General features: G+C 40.8%; 1 protein-coding gene and 1 pseudogene across 2 annotated transcripts; both read right to left on the reverse strand.

Annotated features, from left to right (window-relative positions):
* Positions 1-1,450: 1,450 nt before the first annotated feature.
* LOC147320575 (V-set and immunoglobulin domain-containing protein 10-like 2) lies at positions 1,451-16,933 on the reverse strand (annotated as a pseudogene). The gene is made up of 12 exons (XR_015131154.1): positions 16,856-16,933; positions 15,920-16,295; positions 11,540-11,815; positions 10,498-10,773; positions 9,988-10,266; positions 6,258-6,515; positions 5,889-6,179; positions 5,063-5,419; positions 4,692-4,811; positions 4,573-4,597; positions 2,046-2,131; positions 1,451-1,716 (listed from the first exon to the last, which is right to left on the reverse strand). The product of XR_015131154.1 is annotated as a V-set and immunoglobulin domain-containing protein 10-like 2 (transcript).
* Positions 8,611-9,920, reverse strand: LOC147320576 (V-set and immunoglobulin domain-containing protein 10-like 2). The gene is made up of 2 exons (XM_086307584.1): positions 9,632-9,920; positions 8,611-8,915 (listed from the first exon to the last, which is right to left on the reverse strand). Exons 1-2 carry the CDS (start codon positions 9,918-9,920, stop codon positions 8,629-8,631), a joined length of 576 nt encoding a protein of 191 aa, XP_086163710.1. The 3' UTR covers positions 8,611-8,628.
* Positions 16,934-19,112: the final 2,179 nt, after the last annotated feature.

Genomic DNA, 19,112 nt, shown 5'->3' on the forward strand with positions numbered 1-19,112 from the left:
TGCGGTTTGTCATTGTTTTATTGAAATATTCAGGCCTTCCCTGAAAAAGATGTCACCTGTTGCTCTAAAACCTGTATACACCTCTCAGAATTGATGGTGCTTTTTCAGCAGCCAAGTTCGTAGGCACCATGCCATCAGAGACGCAGGCTTTTAAGCTGAGTCAATGGTCAGTGACTTTATTGTCCCCAGTGGGAAATTGATTTGCAGCATGTCCACACATCAAACAACAAATACATTTTTTTAAAAAAAAGAAGAAGAAAAGAAAAGAAAAGAAGATAAGCACTGAAAAAAAGATGGTTCCTTTTCTCTTTGGTCCAAGGAAAAGGTGCCTATGTTTTCCCAAAAAGAATTTCAATTTTGATCCACATACATGTTCATAAACAAATTATAAAGTGTCTTATTGGTTGTTATATTTCTGTTACCTATACGTTTATGGTGACTTCCAATCAGTTTGCTTTGTCTTTTTTTTTTAGCATTCTAAACACAGAATTCAGCATTTTGAAAGATGTTACATGATTTATGTACAGAGCCATTCAAGATGTTCTTGCCTCCATGTTGTCCAGTCATTCCCAGTGATGGACACCTTTTGATACAGCTATAAAAGATATTGTGTGTAAAGCTTCAGTCTTGACCAAATATGACCAAATTTATGTTGATGTTATGTAGAATGATACGAAACGGGTTGTAAGTCTCAATAAATAAAAAAAGCTGTTTTTTTTTTACGTATGTGGACTACAAACACTTAATCTTCTTTGATCATCTCCAGTAACATCACCTGATATCTACAATGTTCTCTTTGCTACTGTAGTGTGCAGTGTGACTATGCCGAGATCTGTAAGGCATCAGAATAAAGGCTTAAAAAAGAGGTTTTAAAAAGATTTTTTTTAGATCAATCATTTTACTTTAAGGGAAATCATTGAAATCATCTAAAATTGGCCTAAATTTCAAACTACTGTCGGTGAGTCCAGCACTGGCCACCCTATCCAAATCACCCTAACATCAGTTGATGCAGAAAACATCTACAAGAACTCCAAAGGTGAATCACAGAATTTTTTCAGGTAATTAGAAGCTATTGGTGTAAAAATGCACATATCCACTGATCTGAATGAGAGATGTGCCTTATAAAGTGACTTTTTCTAGTGTCTGAAACTAGGATTTCTTTCACAAATACACATTCACACTTGAATAGACACACTGGGGGCAACTCAAGGATGCTTCAACATGCAGACTTGAGGAGTTGTTTCTAATTGGTCGATGAACCACACTGTGTCCTGAGTGGTGACGCTGAATTGGATAAGCAGAAGATGGATGAGTGGATGGATGGATGGACTCAAAATATTTCTCCTATTTTATAAATAAAAAACTACAGTAGGCTGGTCAGAGTTTTCTGTATAACATTTAATTTACTGTGTCGAACATGCTTTAAATGACTGTGAGCTTTGCAGTGAAAAGTCGATGTGGGGAACTCGTAACTTTTTACTGTATTTTAAAAGAGCTCAAAAGCAAACTGTCAACAAAAATAGTCACATGTGAATTACAGCTGAAAGAGAGGGGCGTGTGACTATGAGCCCGTCGCCTTGACGGTGATGGTGACGCTGACTGGCTTGTTATCGCCTCCAGAGGGAGGGGCTTGGCTGGTGGTGGCGGGGATGGGGGTGGCAGTCATAGGTGAGGAGGTGAGGGTTGAAGCTGCTCGGGGTAAAGCCGTTGCTGGACCTGGAAAAAGACAAACATCAAAGACTATTGTTGGCATTTTGTTTTTTTCAACAAAGCTCATAATGAGGGAAAAATGAGCACATATCTATTAGAAAATGAAGTTCAGTCCAATTCATCATTTGCATCTATGCAGATGGGTAACTAAGAGTGCTGGCATTGATTATTGCTAAAAGATAAAGTCATAAAACAATCAAATAAACAACAACAACAAAATCCATAAAATAGAACCTAATGAATTGGATTTTTTTTCATTAATTAAAAATAGAAAATAATTTAATCTGGACTCGAGACTATGAATCTATAAATGTGTCTATTCAACTTTCCTGGACTGGGTGATCCACCAGTTGCTCCCTCTGACCCACCAAACACTTAATCCTCTGGGAAGTTGATGTTTTCCTGCGACTGGCTGTGCTGCCTGCAGTCATCATCAAAGATGAAAAGGCATTACAAATAGTAATCGTTACCATCAGCGCTGTGAACTGGAAATGTTTCATTACCAGTCACCAGACACTTCATTAGGTACACCTGTTCACCTTATTGTTGAAGGGGTCCTTACCTGTGCATAAACAGGTTTTTGCCATACCTGCCAAAGCCCCGCTGCATTTGTGGCTATAAGTGTGAGTTAGAGCTGACCCGCTTAATGCTTATGTTTTCATTTTAGTAGAAGCAGCTGAGAAACAGTAGAATACAATGTCAAGCTAATGATTAAAGGCAAGGAGTAGATGTCTAAAAAGGGAAAATATATGAGTGTTGCCTCTGTGTCTAAAGGCCTTTACAAACCTAACTAGTAAAATTCATGCTAATGTTTCCAGCGTTAGTCCAAATAGTTTTTATACTCGCCTGTCTTACTAAAGTTGTTCACAGCCGTTAATTTCATATGATGAATATTCTGCATTTGTCTTTTTGGATCAAGCTCGATTTTTCTAATTTTTCAGTATAGAATAAACAGATCTCATCAGTCAGATTAATGCTTTTGGCAACAAGTGCGCTTTTAAACTCAAAACTGACTGCTTCGGGTCAATCGTCTCTAAAATGATTTCTCTGCCTCCTCAGATCTGGGCCCATCTCTGCTAACTCGAACTCAAAGTGCGCCACTGACATCCTGAAATATGTACAAAAGTGTCCATGTTGCAGTTTCAACTGCTGCATCAAACCATGAAATTGTCCCTGCTGCTCCCTTCTCTTGAGAACTGCATGAAACCTGAGTCTCAGTTCCACTTTCCTGCTTAGAAACTTCAGAAGCAGCTCATCGTCTCTTGATGTCGACCTCTTTTTTTCCCCCAAAGTTCCTCTTTTTGTTAGACTTATACTGTGTATATATACATTACAAAAACAAGTTCACATGTGAAAAATACTGAATGTGCAGGAATCTGAGGTGAGTCTTTAAAAAAAAAAAAAAAAAAAAATTTATTAGTCCGTACTATGCAAGTAACTGGGAATAAATGCTAGAATGAAAGAATCTCAAGTTCAGAGGGTCCATTACCAAGTTTACTTATTTAAAAATAAGTAATACTGTGAATACGTACTATGAGACTTTTAGTAAATAGCCACATGGGACCACCCACCAGTGGGCCCACCATTTGCAGGTATTGACATCAATTGTCTTGTTGAACTTTATATTGCAATATCAATAGTTGAGAGCAAGAACTTTCTTTTACCAGGAAGAAACCTCTGACAGAAGCAGGCTTAGGGAAGAGTAGCCATCTGTCTTGAGTGGTTGTAGGGGTGGAGGGGAAAGAGAAAAGAGAAAGCAAACATTCCTGCTATCCAAGAGCGGCACATAAACACAGGCTGTAGCAACATAACTAAGAGCTGCTTGAGGGTTGCTTTATTTACTGCAATCTTAATCAAAAGGGAGGTAGAGCAGTTGTCCGCTTTCTGATTCTGGAAATTCTCAGAATCAGAAATAAGCCTTGAAACGGAGCTTCAAAAAGATATAGTACAAAAAGAGTTTAGAATTTAATAGAGCCTGATTATTCAGGCTCGTTCTTTCCAGTCCTTGTTATTACTCTTGCTGCAGTGTTTTGAATCAGCTGACAGCTAAAAGTATAAGCAGAAAAGACTCACTAATATTTACAAATGCAGGATGAAGAGCTCCATTCGGGCATCTCTTGACGGTGGCGTTTTGTACAATTTGGAAGGCACAGAACTAGAAAAAACTGAAGAAATTATATATCTGCTGAGTACAGAATGCCTTGTTTTTCCCCTGGAGGACCTGACATGATGGGGCAGGTGACCTCTATAAGCTGTAAAAACACCCCCAACCTGAGTCAATTTCTTTTAGATGTTTCTTACTGTTAGGAAGTTTTTTCTTACCATTGTAGCCAAGTGATTGCTCACAGGGGGTCATTTGATTTTGGGGTTTTCTCTCTATTATTGTAAGTTCTTTACTTTACAATATAATGCTACTCGAGGCAACTGCTGTTGTTATTTGGTGCTGTATAAATAAAATAGAATTGGACTGAATTGAACTAAAAAGCACTGGATGATGTTTTCAAGACCTTACTTAACTTGTTACCCCTTGAACATCTCTTGAGTACCTTTAATAACAAGTTTTGACACCTGAGTAATGATCAATAAAGACATGGTTTGATGATCATTAGAATAGATTCTGTGTTTTCCCGAGGTTATCCCTTGCAAGCTGTACAAGCAGAGGTTACCCACAATAACTTCTGATGAACATGTAGCCGTTTTGTTCTGGAAACAAGACTGAAACATAACAGAAATGGTTCAGGTCAGAAAATATCACAGAGAATTCAGACAGATTGGAAAGTAAAAGATGGTCCAACCCAATACTACCAGTGTGTACCTAATAAAGTGCCGGGTGAAGGTTGCAACAGATACACATATACTTACAAGCCAAACAGCAAGTCATGGAGTCCTGGGGGAAGATACAGAGTATTAAAGCTACATAATGTTGCTTTATGCACAGGTCAGCAAGATGCTGGTGGTGGTCATGTGTGTGGAGGACTCACGAGGATTGATGCTGCAGTTACGGAGGATGAACATGAGCAGCAGAACAGTGACAATGGCTGCAATCATCCCACCAATAGCTGCTCCAATCACAGCGGGGTACAAATTGTTGCGTGGTTCCACTAAAACACATCAGAGTTAAACATTGCAAAGGAGCTGAGCTCTGTGAAAACACATCTGCAAAGTGATAAGCGTTCACCATACCGTTATCCCATAATAGGAATGACTACTAGGTTCCACATTAATGTAAACTCTGTTGAACTAGAGTATTGTGGGTTCATTTTTCAGATACATTTTAATACATTTTTGTTAAAGCCCCCCACCCACTTTGCCCAATTCTTTGCCAGTCTCATATGTCTCGCATTTCCTGTACCTGGTTTCTTTGGAGTAGAAGGGTGTCCCACAGTGCGGTGGTTCACCGGTATGATGCGAAACTGGTAGGTAACCGTTGGCGTCAGGCTCCCCACTGTATAAATCCTGACAGCTGGATCCTGGAGGATGTTACGGTACCAGACTACGGGACCAACTTTCTCCTCCATCCGCTCACTTGAAGAGTCATTCCCACTTCCTTTCCTTCGTGGACGCTCAGACAACCATTGGTGCTCCAAAAAGAAACCTGTCCAACTTCCTGCTTCCTCATTCTCCACCACCCACTCCAGCTCCACCTCATTACGCTGTCGGCTGGTGTACATCACTCTGACCAGGGTTGCATTGGGTGGCATGGGGTACTCTTATACACACATAAAACAAACATAAATAAATATGACTTCGATATGACATCAATCCAGTTTGTATATCTAATCAATTAATGTGTGGATTTCCATTAAATAATGTGTAGTCAATTCTCAGACTACTAATTACTTTTAAGTAATACTTCTATTACCAATATATTAAACTGGAGATATTAACCCCTCGGCTGAATTTAGACAGTGAAAGCATTGTCTAAACTGCACAAAAGTAAAAAGTGAAAGAATGAGTTTTCCATGTTGTTTTTCTGTGTATTGAATTCTGATTTAAGGTGTTTTTAACTGGAAAATATCAGGAGAAGAAGTCGACACATTTCCCTCTCGCTTCACATCTTTATTCTAAGCTGACTGAGATTCATATGCTGTACAGACTCAAGGAATGTAATACAGTTCTCAACAGGGAAATTATTCAACAAGCCCAAAAAAGATCAGAAAAATAAAACAGGTCCTTACTCTTGATGACTAAAGTGATATTGATTTCGGTTCCTCCCACTGCGTTGGAAGTGGAGCACCTGTACTCGCCGCTGTCTTGAGTTTCATCTGTGTCTCTCACAGTCAGATTGGCCCATGCAGACGTTCTCAGAAGCATGTACTTTGAGGTGTCTTGCACATCGACACCCTGATTATTAAACCAGGTGATTTCATTGACAGGAAGGTAGTTGTCTCTCAGACTGCAGGTAAGCTGAACGTCGCTCCCCTCGTACACAGACACGACTCTGCGCTGTGTCTGCAGCACTGGTGCCTCTACGTGTGACAATGTACAGACTAATTATTTAACAATTTATATCTGCTATTTGTTGTACAGTGAGAATGTGCACTCACCCAGTGTGAGTCTGCAGGTCTTGGTTTGGACCAGAAGTGGGTGTTTAGCGTGGCAGGTGTAAGGTTTCCCACTGCGAGCTGTGCCATAGTGGAGGATCAGAATGTTGAAGGTTTGTTCCCCACCTTTGCTCTGACCTTCGGGGCCCTCCCACCACACCAAGGCTTTCGGGGCCCCTCCCTCCCAGGAGCAAGACAGCATCAAGTATTGTTTGTCTTTAGTCACATAAGCAAAACACAGTGGCTCTGCAGGGGGAATATCTGATGAAGGAGAGGAGAGATATAAGATACATGATCACAAAACTGCCACTAACTTATCTTTTACTGTTTGTTGACATTGCTGCACTCACATGTGCGTGTGCTGCACTGTGTCGACTGTTTCAGGGCAGGATGGGAGCCCAGGCATGTAAACAAGCTGTTATTAGAAGTCAGTCCTCCAGAGGGCAGCATGATGGTAGTGCTGGAGGCTGAACTTGTTAGCTGGGCTGTGTTGGACTGATCTTGTATCAGGTCTCCAGTCCAGTGGAGGGAAGGTGAGGGGAATCCACCAGGCCAGGAGCACAGCAGCCGCAGAGAGGTGTGATTCAGAGCCGGCTCCACAGAACAGGACGGGGAGCCATCAGGGGGGTCTGTGGGGATATGATAGAGGTAACAAGGTAATGATGTTTAAAGTGCGGTGAAATCAAGGCCCAAGAAAGATGTTGTGTATTTACAATGTTGGGCATGAGTAAGTTATAAAATTATTTGATTATATACACATATTTTGGGAAGCTGAGTTCAGGTTCATGAGCAACACCCAGGCCTGATTACTGACAGAACCAGAAGCTGCTTTACTGGAATCTGTCTGACAAAGTGAAGTAGGCGAAAAAAATCTCAGATAGCAACACATCAAAGTTCTAAAGAAACTCAAGAACAGATGAGAAACAACGTCACTGACATCTATCTGTCTGGAAAGGGTTACAAAGCTACTTCTAAGTATTTCGGATTCCAGCGAGTTATCCACAAATAACAAATCAAAACTTGGAACAGTGATGAAACTTCCCAGATGTAGCAGGCCTACCAAAATTACTCCAGTAGTGCATCAACAACTCATCCAGAAAGTCACAAAAGAACCCAGAAAAACATCTAAAGAAATCGAGGCTTCACTTTCCTCAGTAAAGGTCAGATTTCATGATTTAACAACAGCAAAGAGACTAGGCAAAAATGCTCCAAGGAGAAAACCACTCCTGACCAAAAAGGATCACAAAAGCTTGTCTCACATTTGACAATCACAAAACACGTTAAAATGGGTTAGGAGTCGCCTTGGAGTGGGCTATAGCAATGAAATGGCCATTATATTTCTCTACCATATTTGTCCAATAAACATGGAGCATGGTCTGTCTTTGTAGAAACTGAGGTGTGGCACTTCTGCTTCTTGTTATTTCTTATTGACATCTTTAATTAGTATCTGAGTCAGACGTCATCCCCATACTGTGTTCATCCCCACAGCCAAGGATGAATTAAAACAAAGGAACCTATGAGGATTTCTGCATTATGGTAAATGGTAAATGGCCTGTATTTATATAGCGCTTTACTAGTCCCTAAGGACCCCAAAGCGCTTTACATATCCAGTCATTCACCCATTCACACACACATTCACACACTGGTGATGGCAAGCTACATTGTAGCCACAGCCACCCTGGGGCGCACTGACAGAGGCGGAGAGGTTTAATTACAGGAGAGGTTTAATTGAAAGTGATATGATCATAATGGTTAGAGGTCAGAGGTCACACTCACAGTAGACAGTCATGCTGATGGTTTTTTTGGTGCGCGTGTTGAGGTAGGTGTTCTGTGCCAAACAGGTGTAGTCGCCAGCATCCACACGGAGGATCTTGGTGATGGTGAACTTCTGCCCGGTGTAGACCTGCGAGTTGTTGTAGAACCAGACGTACTGACTGGCTGGATTGGACTGGGCCTGACACAGCAAAGAAACAGCCTCCGTCTCCAGAGCTGTGTAGCCCTGCTTTACTGTACGAGGTGGAGTCACATCTATTTGAGGAACATCTGGGCCAACTGATGAGAAAACGTAGCAGTGCATGTAAGATATACAAGAAACAAACAACTTATGCTGAAAGCAGAGCAAGAAAATGTTGTTAAGAGCTAAAATTCAAACCAGGGTACAATGAAAAGTTTTATCATGTGATCCATGTAGGATCACACACAAAATTACTGCATCCTGTTGCCATTAGGTCACCAACTGTGGCGGTCATTTGTTGTAAAGCAGCTATAATGCCAAAAATGACTCACTCAGTCTGATCAGAAAAAATAAGCCATTGACCAAAATATCATGATTTTGGTCGTTTTTTCTTTTGTCCAGTGATTCCCTACCTCAGCTTCAATACTTACAGATGGTGTCCAGCCACACGCGATCTGATGTCTGGCTGTTGATATTGTTGCTGGCGACACAGAGGTACCAGCCGGTGTGGTTGCGGTTGACGTTGGTGACGTTGATGATGCTGTTGTTGCCCTGTGCAAATGTTGTGACGTCTTCACTGCTGGTTTCACGTTGCCACACATACCGGATCGGTTCAGTCCCATTTTCCACATTGCAGCGCATCCACATTGAAGATCCTTCCACTGGAGAAGTATCACTCATCAGGATGTAAGGCTTATTGACGGGGACTACAATGAAGATGAATAACACAGATGTGTCTGGATGTTAACAGTCAGTAGTAGAACTGAAGGGCAGTAAACAAACACTAAAAAGATGATCTTATAATTTCATTTCCAGTATGTGTAAACCTTTGGCCAATCAGGACACCAAACTGAGAAAGAGGCTCAAAGTTTCTCGAATAGTATAGGTTTAATCTGATGTGGGCATGTTAATACAAAATGACTAATAAATGCTGATGCAGTGATACTATTTTATGAAGATAAAGGGACATGTGTATACCATTTGTCATTATGCTCAGACTTAACCAGTCATGTTTTGCAGAGTTCAAAGGACAAATTGTTGTCGCTGAGATTTTTTTTAATAGATCAAGTAAAGACAACTCTTAAATGGTCAGCTTTAGAGGCACAATGAACCTTAAAAATTAAAAAAAAAAAAAAACCCCAGCTTATGAACACTGATAAGATCATTTTGAATATATTTGTACTGCTGTATAATTTTGGGTAGTAAGACATCACATATAGATTTTTTAGCTGGTGGTCAGTTATTGCATGTGTTGTATCAAAGGACCTCAGATGCTGATTTTAAAATCATGTTAGTTTACTGAAAGATAGATAATTTGTTTCCAGGTGGAAGGAACACTCCAAATAATTTCCCGTGTATACAAATGTGACTCTGCGCTGCATCAGCATCGATCAAAAAGAATGAAGTGAAAATGTGCACTGACCCAGCGTGAGTCTGCAGGTCTTGGTTTCGACCAGAAGTGGATGTCTAGCATGGCAGGTGTAAGGTCTCCCAAACCGTACAGTGCTATAGCGAAGGGTAAAGTTGTTGGAGGTTTCTTCTCCACCTTTGCTCTGACCTTCGGGGCCCTCCCACCACACCAAAGCTTTCGGGGCCCCTCCCTCCCAGGAGCAGGAAAGCGTCAGATACTGTTTGTCATTAGTCACATAAGCAAAACACAGTGGCTCTGCAGGAGGAATATCTGATGAAGGAGAGGAGCGATATAAACACATTCAGATACATGATCACAAAACTGCCACTAACTTCTCTTTTACTGTTTGTTGACATTGCTGCACTCACATGTGCGTGTGCTGCACTGTGTCGACTGTTTCAGGGCAGGATGGGAGCCCAGGCATGTAAACAAACTGTTATTAGAAGTCAGTCCTCCAGAGGGCAGCATGATGGTAGTGCTGGAGGCTGAACTTGTTAGCTGGGCTGTGTTGGACTGATCTTGTATCAGGTCTCCAGTCCAGTGGAGGGAAGGTGAGGGGAATCCACCAGGCCAGGAGCACAGCAGCCGCAGAGAGGTGTGATTCAGAGCCGGCTCCACAGAACAGGACGGGGAGCCATCAGGGGGGTCTGTGGGCATATGACACAGAAAAAAGTTATTGTTTGGCAGCGATACTAAAGACGTTAGGTAGAAATTATTATATCAGAATAAAATAAGTGTTTTCATCATTCGATATTTCCACTTCCCAAGAGAAATTGTTTGTGTGTCTGTGAGTACACAAGTAAGAAGAACACACGGTAGTGGTACAGGGCCGACAAAGGAGTTGAAATCATGGTCAAGAGGTCAGAGGTCACACTCACAGTAGACAGTCAGGCTGATGGTGTTATTGGAGCTGGTGTTGAGGTAGGTGTTCTGTGCCAAACAGGTGTAGTTGCCAGTGTGCATACGGAGGCTCTTGGTGATGGTGAACTTCTGCCCGGTGTAGACCTGGGAGCTGTTGTAGAACCAGACGTACTGACTGGCTGGACTGGACTGGGCCTGACACAGCAAGGAAACAGCCTCCGTCTCCAGAGCCGAGTAACCCCGCCTGGTCATAGTGTACGGAGTCACGTCTATCTGAGGAATGTCTGGTCCAACTGAGGAGAAAGAATATGAATTCTTTCCCTTAATCAAGAAATAAGGGACACAGGCGTGTTATGTGAAAAACTCATATTAGTCTGATAAGAAATCTTGTTTTATGCTACAGTAAGAAAATTAACCCTTACTTGATACAGCCATAACTACAAGCTTTATCAACAAGGAAAGCTTCAAGCCCAATCTTAAAAGTAGAGTAGCTCTCTGTCTCCCAAACCCAAAGAGGGAGCTGCACAGTAGAGACCCTGATAGCTAAAGGCTCCGCTTCTCAGTGTACTTTAGGAAAATCTAGGAACAACAAGTAAGCCTGCACTCTGAGAGCACTCTCTTTCGGGTCAAAATGTTACTGTTAGGTTTTGAGGATGTTATGTAAATGTGTAATTAAGGGCTATATGTGAGTAGAGGGACTTTTAATTTGGTTCCTGATATTACAGAAAGCAAGAAGTCTGAGGTGTTTTCAAGCATCTGTGGGATTTGTCGGCGATATAAGTCAGATCTATGGAGGCCCTATCTTGCAACGTATGGGAATTAAAGGATCTGTTGCTAAAATCTTGGTGCCAGATACCAGCACATTCTCTTTAAATTTAATCAGACATAAAATATCAAAGAAAAAACTGAATCATGCTGGGTACTAAAAAAATCCAAGTATAGAAAACAAAAATTTCGCTTACTTGTGGTCTGTAACAGTTGTGTGCTTTTAATTGCTTGTAGTTTTTTAATGTATTTACTGAAAACTTGTTTTAAAAATGTTTATATATTAAAACTCACACAGAGTGTTCAGCCACAGGCGGTCAGATCTCTCGCTGTTGACGGCGTTGCTGGCAACACAGCGGTACCAGCCAGTGTGGTTGCGGTTGACATTGGTCATGTTGATGATGCTGCTGTTGCCCAGTGCGAAGGTTGTGGCGTTACCATTGTAGGTTTCATAGTGCCAGGTGTACTGGATCGGTTCCGTTCCATTTTCCACACTGCAGCGCATCCACATTGAAGATCCTTCCACTGGAGAAGCATTACTCATCAGGATGTAAGGCTTACTGACAGGCACTGTGTTTAAGACAAAATCATACATGCAGGTCTGTTGAAGAAGAATATTGTCACATTTTTGACTAAAAATATGGATTATATGTTAACCTCTGGTATGTAAGCTTTAGTCAAATCCAGGTTCAAACCTAAGAAAGGGGTCAAAGACTTCAAAATATTTGTCCCAAAGTTTTTCTCAACCAGTATAATTTTGTTCTTGGTTTGACCAGACAACATCTGTAATGGCCTGCTCATATATTAAAATGCAGATTTAATAGGAAATATAAAGCATGTTTACAAACTGGTAAAATAAATTCTTTTGGTCTCTATGGATGCAGTAGTTTCTCTATTCATGACAGCTTTCCTGTTTTCCTGTCTTCCTCTCTTCACCCCAAACTGTCGATGCAGATGCCCGACCCTTAGTAACCCTGTTTCTGCTTGAGGCTTCTTCCTGTTAAATGGGAGTTTTCCCTTCCCACTGTCGCCAAAGCGCTTGCTCATAGGGGGTCATATGATTGTTGGAGTTTTCTCTGCTTTCTTTGTATTATTGTAGTATCTATCTTACAATGTAAAGCACTTTCAGGCAACTCTTGTTGTGATATGGTGCTTTATAAATAAAACTAAATTGAATTCGTGTGGTTGAGCAAATTCGTATGATGAGCATTTGTTATAACGAAGCATCACTCAGATAAACGTGACATATTTTAACTTATTCTATGTAACATCCTGAATTAGAAAATATAAATTCAAATAAATTAATAATGGCATTTACGTTTTATTCCTTCCATTAAAAAGGTCTAAAAAATGTCTGGATTTGTACATGAAGTTGTCACAATTCAAAGGCTTAAAAATTTAAGGATCCTTTAAAATCTTTGTGCAATGTTTGTGTAGAAGTGATAACATGGTTCTCAGATTAAGTAAGCTGAACATCACTCGCACCGACCCAGTGTGAGGCTGCAGGTCTTGGATTGAACCAGAAGTGGGTGCCTGGCATAGCAGGTGTAAGGTTTCCCGCTGTGAGCTGTCCCGTACGGGAGGATGAGGATGTTGGAGTTTTCTTTTCCACCCCTGCTCTGGCCCGCAGGTCCCTCCCACCACACCAAGGCTTTAGGGAACCCTCCTTCCCAGGAGCAGGACATCATGAAGTACTGTTTGTCATTAGTCACGTCAACAAAACACACTGGCTCTGCAGGGGGAATATCTGATGGAGGATAAATCAAATGAGTGATGTTGAAAGTGTATAATCTTCACATTTACTCTCTCATTTGTTTAACTTTCTGTTGTTCTTTGTTGACATTTCTGCACCCACATGTGCGTGTGCTGCACTGTGTCGACTGTTTCAAGGCAGGATGGGAGCCCAGGCACGTAAACAAGCTGTTATTAGAAGTCGGGCCTCCAGAGGGCAGCGAGATTGCAGTGCTGATGAGGATGGTAGTGCTGGAGGCTGAACTTGTTTGCTGGGGTGTGTTGAACTGATCTTGTATCAGGTCTCCAGTCCAGTGGAGGGAAGGTGAGGGGAATCCACCAGGCCAGGAACACAGCAGCCGCAGAGAGGTGTGATTCAGAGCCGGCTCCACAGAACAGGACGGGGAGCCATCTGGGGGGTCTGTGGGGGGAGAACATATGAAGTTAGAAGTTGGTAGGATATTCATGAACAAGAAAGATGAAAATAAAAGTTGTTTGTAGTGTTTTATTAAAAATGTGAAATTGTGATTTTAATGACATTGTAGTGTTTTATAATCCTGGTAAATGCAGTACAGCGATGGAACAGCTCAGGTCAGTGCAGCATACAAGGATTGACAGAGGAGTAAGATGATTAATAGCATGGTCACGAGGTCAGAGGTCACACTCACAGTAGACAGTCAGGCTGATGGTGTTATTGGAGCTGGTGTTGAGGTAGGTGTTCTGTGCCAAACAGGTGTAGTCACCAGTGTGCATACGGAGGATCTTGGTGATGGTGAACTTCTGCCCAGTATAGACCTGGGAGCTGTTGTAGAACCAGACGTACTGACTGGCTGGATTGGACTGGGCCTGACACAGCAAGGAAACAGCTTCCGTCTCCAGAGCTGTGTAACCCCGCCTGGTCATAGTGTACGGAGTCACGTCTATCTGAGGAATGTCTGGTCCAACTGAGGAGAAAGAATATGAACGCAAATCAAGAAATAAGGGACACAGGCGTGTTATGTGCCTGTGAAACAAAGAAATCTTTGTTTTATGCGACAGAAAGCAAACTAACTCTAACTTGATCCATCATTAACTACAAGCTTTATCAACAAGGAAAGCTTCAAGCCCAAGCCCACATAACACAGGCGTGTTAAATGCAGATTACAGAAAGCTAATAAGAAATCCAGTTTAAAGTAGGACTCTTACTTAGTTTTACATTAGCAGTTGAGACATACAGCAGCTAAATTAACCCTAATATGTGTAATTCCCTAAAAATTCAGATAATTGCATAATTTTTGTACTGTGATCAGCATTTTTTGAATTTGGGGATAAAAGCCAAATTCTTAACAGGGCATTACTTTTTTTTTTAGATGGAAACAATACAGAAGTAAATAAATTTAACTGAAAAATGCTCAAAACACCTTCAGTGCATTAAGTTTTTACATACTGATGCTTTCTTTTAATTGTTAAATGAAGAAATGAATAACGAATGAAGAAATAGGTCTGCCTGATCTAATTATACTCACAGAGGATGTCCAGCCATAGACGTTTGGAGCTCTCGCTGTTGACGGCGTTGCTGGCCACACAGCGGTACCAACCGGTGTGATTGCGGTTAACTTTGTTCATGTTAATAATGCTGCTGTTGCCCATTTCAAAGGTTGTGGCGTTACCATTGTAGGTTTCATAGTGCCACACATACAGGATCGGTCCAGTCCCATTTTCCACACTGCAGTTCATCCACACTGTAGATCCTTCCACTGGAGGAGCATTGTTCACGAGGAGGTAAGGCTTGCTGACAGGCACTGTGGTTAAGATAAAGTTACACACGTGAAGGTATGTTTACCGTCTTCACTGAAAATGAGTCACAGTGTTCAATAAATAACACAATCTTCAGCTTCGAAGAGGCTTTGATATCAGTTAATCTTCCCAAGGCTCCTCCCCCTCAGTACCAAGGACCTCATTTTTGCACTTATAGCCCAGTCACAAACATCACACCCTTCAACTCCATTATATACTTTATCACACCATTTTTGATTGTTAATGCACTCTGGCTGTTGTCTTTCTTCTGTCAGGAATGCTTGATGGCATGTTTAAGAGAACGTGTCAGATTCTAACATATTTCAGAGTCTCCATCTGCACTTCACTGCCTGGGACCTGGGCCTGTTTTTGTGTCTTCCGATGTAGTCACAAGGCCAACAGCAACTCCTGTTTAATCTGTGCTTGTAGTAGTAGAGACCTGAGACAAGTACAACAAACAAGATAACTGCTGCATGCACAAGGAGGAGGATCTGGTCTTTGCCTGCAAAGACAAACAGCCTGGCTCACAGTTACTTTCTTGGTAATTTTCTGAGCAACCAAATACATAAGCTCTCCTCTTGTATCGCTTTAGTGGAAACCACGTTTCCACTGCAAGTCTCTTTGGAAACTTCTTTGAAAAACATCTTTCACTACGTTGAGCAGCAAAGCGAAATACTGCCATTGATGGCTAGTAGCTTGAATCAAGAATCACTGATCACAGCAGGTGACACTGACAAGCATCTTGGAATTTATGGCAGGCTGTGTTGACCAACTGAGCTCCAAAACTGTGTGTAGGGTGATATGAAAAAAGGGCCCACACCTGTGTGGACATCAAGGTGTCACTTTATGCCTTCACTTTCTTGGCCTCCACATTTGGTGTACTATTCTCTCTTTCGTGACTCTTGGTTAATGCTGTCTTTATATGTACATATTTATAGAATTAAAATTATGTCCATTAACTATTGTTTTTAAAGTTTGGTCAACACATAGGGCACCAAGATGAAAGATGGCCCAAAGGTTTTTTGTTTCTCCAAGATTATTTCGCAACTGCTTCAAATATTAGTTTCTATAAAGCCGCTGAAGTTTTTCACCTTGTGCAGACTAGCTCTTTTTTGCCGTGATCTGAGAGTGTTTAGGAAGAACATTGTTTCTGAGGGGAGTTCTTACCTCGAACAGTCAGATGGACATAGTAGTAGTAGACTTTGGCCTCCTGTGCTATGTCATAGAAGGCCTGGCAGGTGAATAAGCCATGTGATGCCAGAGGGAGCTTCTCGATCTTTAAAGCTGAGCTGTTTGAGATGACTGTTGGTTGGCCGAGTGTCTCAGCCAACTTCTGGGTCTTTATTCCTTGACCCACATTATACACCACAGCCTTTATTGCTTCAGTGCCGGGTTTGGTGAAGCTCCATATATACATGTCAGGCACGGTGGTACCACACTCCAGGGTCACCGCGTTGTCCACCACCCCATACACACTGGTGTCCTGGTACACCACCTCCCCTTTATGATTGATCTGCACATCTGGAGGAGGCAGAGGATACAATGGCCAATGTGTGTGGGTACAATGTGTGTGGGTCCATAAAATAATGGACCCACACACAAACACTTTGTTTGTGAGTGTCTATTAAGCAACAGGAGACGGTGGTGTCAAATGCCTGGTCAGTGTTCAGTTGCAGGATTGATTACACAGTCAGTTTCAGAGGCAGTGTAATGTTATAAAAAGCAATTCTAATATTTTTTTAATGCCAGATTCAGTTTTCAAACACATTTTCTTTCTTCTTTGTTTTTAATTTCATCTGCAAGGTTCTGTATATCATCATTTGATCCATGTGAGACAAATACAAACAGATTTATCCGTTTTTCTGTTTAAAAAACATTCCAAAATCTCAAATTTTTTTGAGCATAACGAATTTTGAAATGTGACAGAGAGTAAAAAATACCATAGAAATTGTAATAAGTCTTTACTAGTTTGTCTGTTATGCAATAATTCCAACAGAATTGCAGGTACTGAAGTACCTACTTAGGTGATGTTATAATAATCAGTGTCTGATGTTATGTAGACAATAACAATAAAAGTGTAAATTAATCCACGGACACTGGAAAACTCTTACCATTTGCCCCCAAAGTGACCAGACTGGTAGTTAGAAACAGAACAGCCAGTTCTAGCAGTGGTGCCACCATGGTATCATGATGATCTTGAGTCCAACAACTTCTTTACTCCAAAAAAATGTGTTTGAGATTGAAAGGTGAATATTTCGTGGCCCTGAAAATAGCACGTTATTGCCTGCCCTCAGGTGCCTGAGGCTTTCGTCGTTCTGTCTTTCTGATGCACGAGTTTCTCGGGGAATCCAGTTGCAGAGACTGACTTCACAAGACTGAGAGCAGGAAGGGACGGAGGATCGGTAAACTGATTTAGACCGAAGTATTAATGGGTTTTTCCTTTCTCTCTGTCCGTCTTTGTTTCTCCTGCTGGTTTAGAATATCAGTTATACCAAAATCATCTATTATGCAAGATATATGCATGAGTGGATGGGTTAGCCTTTCACGCAACTACTCATACAGCCAAGGCTGCACTGGATGAAGCTGACATTCCTCTACACGTCTTTCACATGTGAAAATCTCACAAAGGTTTTACTGTAATGAAATCCTTTTTTTTCATATTCATAGAGTGCAGTTTTTCTTTTATTTTCTTACATCATCCTCTTCAAGCTGTGACCAAAGTGGGAATGCTGATCAATGTTATCAACAGTCATTTTCATATAGCCTCGCAGAGGATGCACTCAAAGCTCAGGGATAAATAAAAAAAAAAGGGGTGGGGGGGGGGGATTAAAAGAGATTAATATCTTCTTATGTTTTCTTTTTGTCCTTTGTTTTTCTTTTAGTGTCAGCTTAAATACAAAAATATCTTGTGCAAAAAACAAGAGGTTTTAATGATTTAGTAGGTGAGGATCTCAGCAAAAATATTCATTTGTATAGTCAAAGTATGATCAAACAATGTTTTTTTTATTGTATCTTTGTTTTGTTAGGTAAACAGTGAAATCAAAGGCTTCAGATTTCTTCATCAGATCATATGAGGAGCAAATGGGAAGCTTAACCTGTACTGATGGGATTAGTGTTGAAATTGATTTAGATATCTGGCATCTTGCAGTCATTTGCCGTGTTTCCTCGTAGCATGGTCTTTATCATTGCACATACTAAGATGTATATTTCCAGTTAATAAAAAACGGATCCTGCATGTATGCACGGTCTTGGGGTCCATTTTTCCTAATCCTTCTTTTTAAAGAAAGTTTTTATCTTTGTAGAGGAGCAGGAGGGACTTTTAGGTAGCATGTAATGTGAGATGAGATCAGTTTTAGCTTCAGTTCATCAAATCCCAACAAGATATTAAGGTTCATAATAAATCAGAAAATGAATCCAAAAGAAAATAATCTGAGCCTGGTGCCACTCGGAGCAGTTTTGTTTTATGGAAGTACAACGTATGCATTTATATACTTATTGTCTGAGAGCTTAATAGTAAATCTGATCAGATTTATGCAGAGGAACAAGGCGTTCCCTTGGTACAATCAGAAACTGATTACAATATTCATCAACTTTAAAGCCCAGCGGCAGCAGCAGCAGACTCAAGAGTGAGTCGATGCACTCGCTTTCACTATAAAAACTGCACATTTGAAAGTAGCAGCTGACAAGGAGAGAGAGGGAGCTATGAGCCAGACATAGAATCCATAATAGATCTGTTTTTTTAAACATCTAGATTGTAAATATAATGACAATTATAATCTTCTGGGAAATAACATTAAATCAAAACACACAAATTAAGCATTAAAAATGTTTTAATTAACATGGTTTAGGTAGTCAGTCAGTTAATGATAGTTAATGATACCAGTGTCATAATGGTGAAGATTTAAGTGATTTAAGTATTCATGTTTAAAGCTGTAACATTGATGTTATTACTAAGCTAATATCCTCTTCCTTTCAGTGCTAAGCCTTGTTGGCCCAAATCCACATTTTAAATAAACAGGACTTCAGCATTAGGAAGCTAAAGTGTCATTTCTGGTTGTCATTAGTGTCATTAGTGGGGCTGACACTTCTTGATCCCGCTGTTAATCTGCTTCTTTGAAATAATTAGCTAAATCCCTGAGGGATTTAAATCACAGAGTAAGTGTATAGTTGTGTACATGGGAGAGTTTGTTTGTGTGTGAAACTATCACACACAAACAAATTCAGTTACCCTTTCAGCATTGACAGGTTAAATTTTAATAACTTTTTATTCAGTCTCACTAGTTAAAAAGTAAATTGGTCACTAATGTTAGAGATTTTTTTTTTTTATCCAAAATGAAAGAAAGCCATTGCAGACTTCAGT

This window comes from Aulonocara sp. 'chitande type north' Nkhata Bay, linkage group LG10, assembly GCF_057382095.1.
Source record: "Aulonocara sp. 'chitande type north' Nkhata Bay isolate Kocher_YH1m ecotype deep benthic linkage group LG10, A_spYH_male_GT1.1, whole genome shotgun sequence".
NCBI classification, from domain to species: domain Eukaryota; kingdom Metazoa; phylum Chordata; class Actinopteri; order Cichliformes; family Cichlidae; genus Aulonocara; species Aulonocara sp. 'chitande type north' Nkhata Bay.

Coding starts and splice junctions, on each gene's coding strand:
- LOC147320576 (XM_086307584.1), bottom strand. CDS start 9,920: ATGTGTTTATATCGCTCCTCTCCTTCATCAGATATTCCTCCTGCAGAG. Junction 8,916..9,631: donor GACCTGCAGACTCACGCTGG/GTCAGTGCACAT, acceptor TCTTCATTGTAG/TCCCCGTCAATAAGCCTTAC.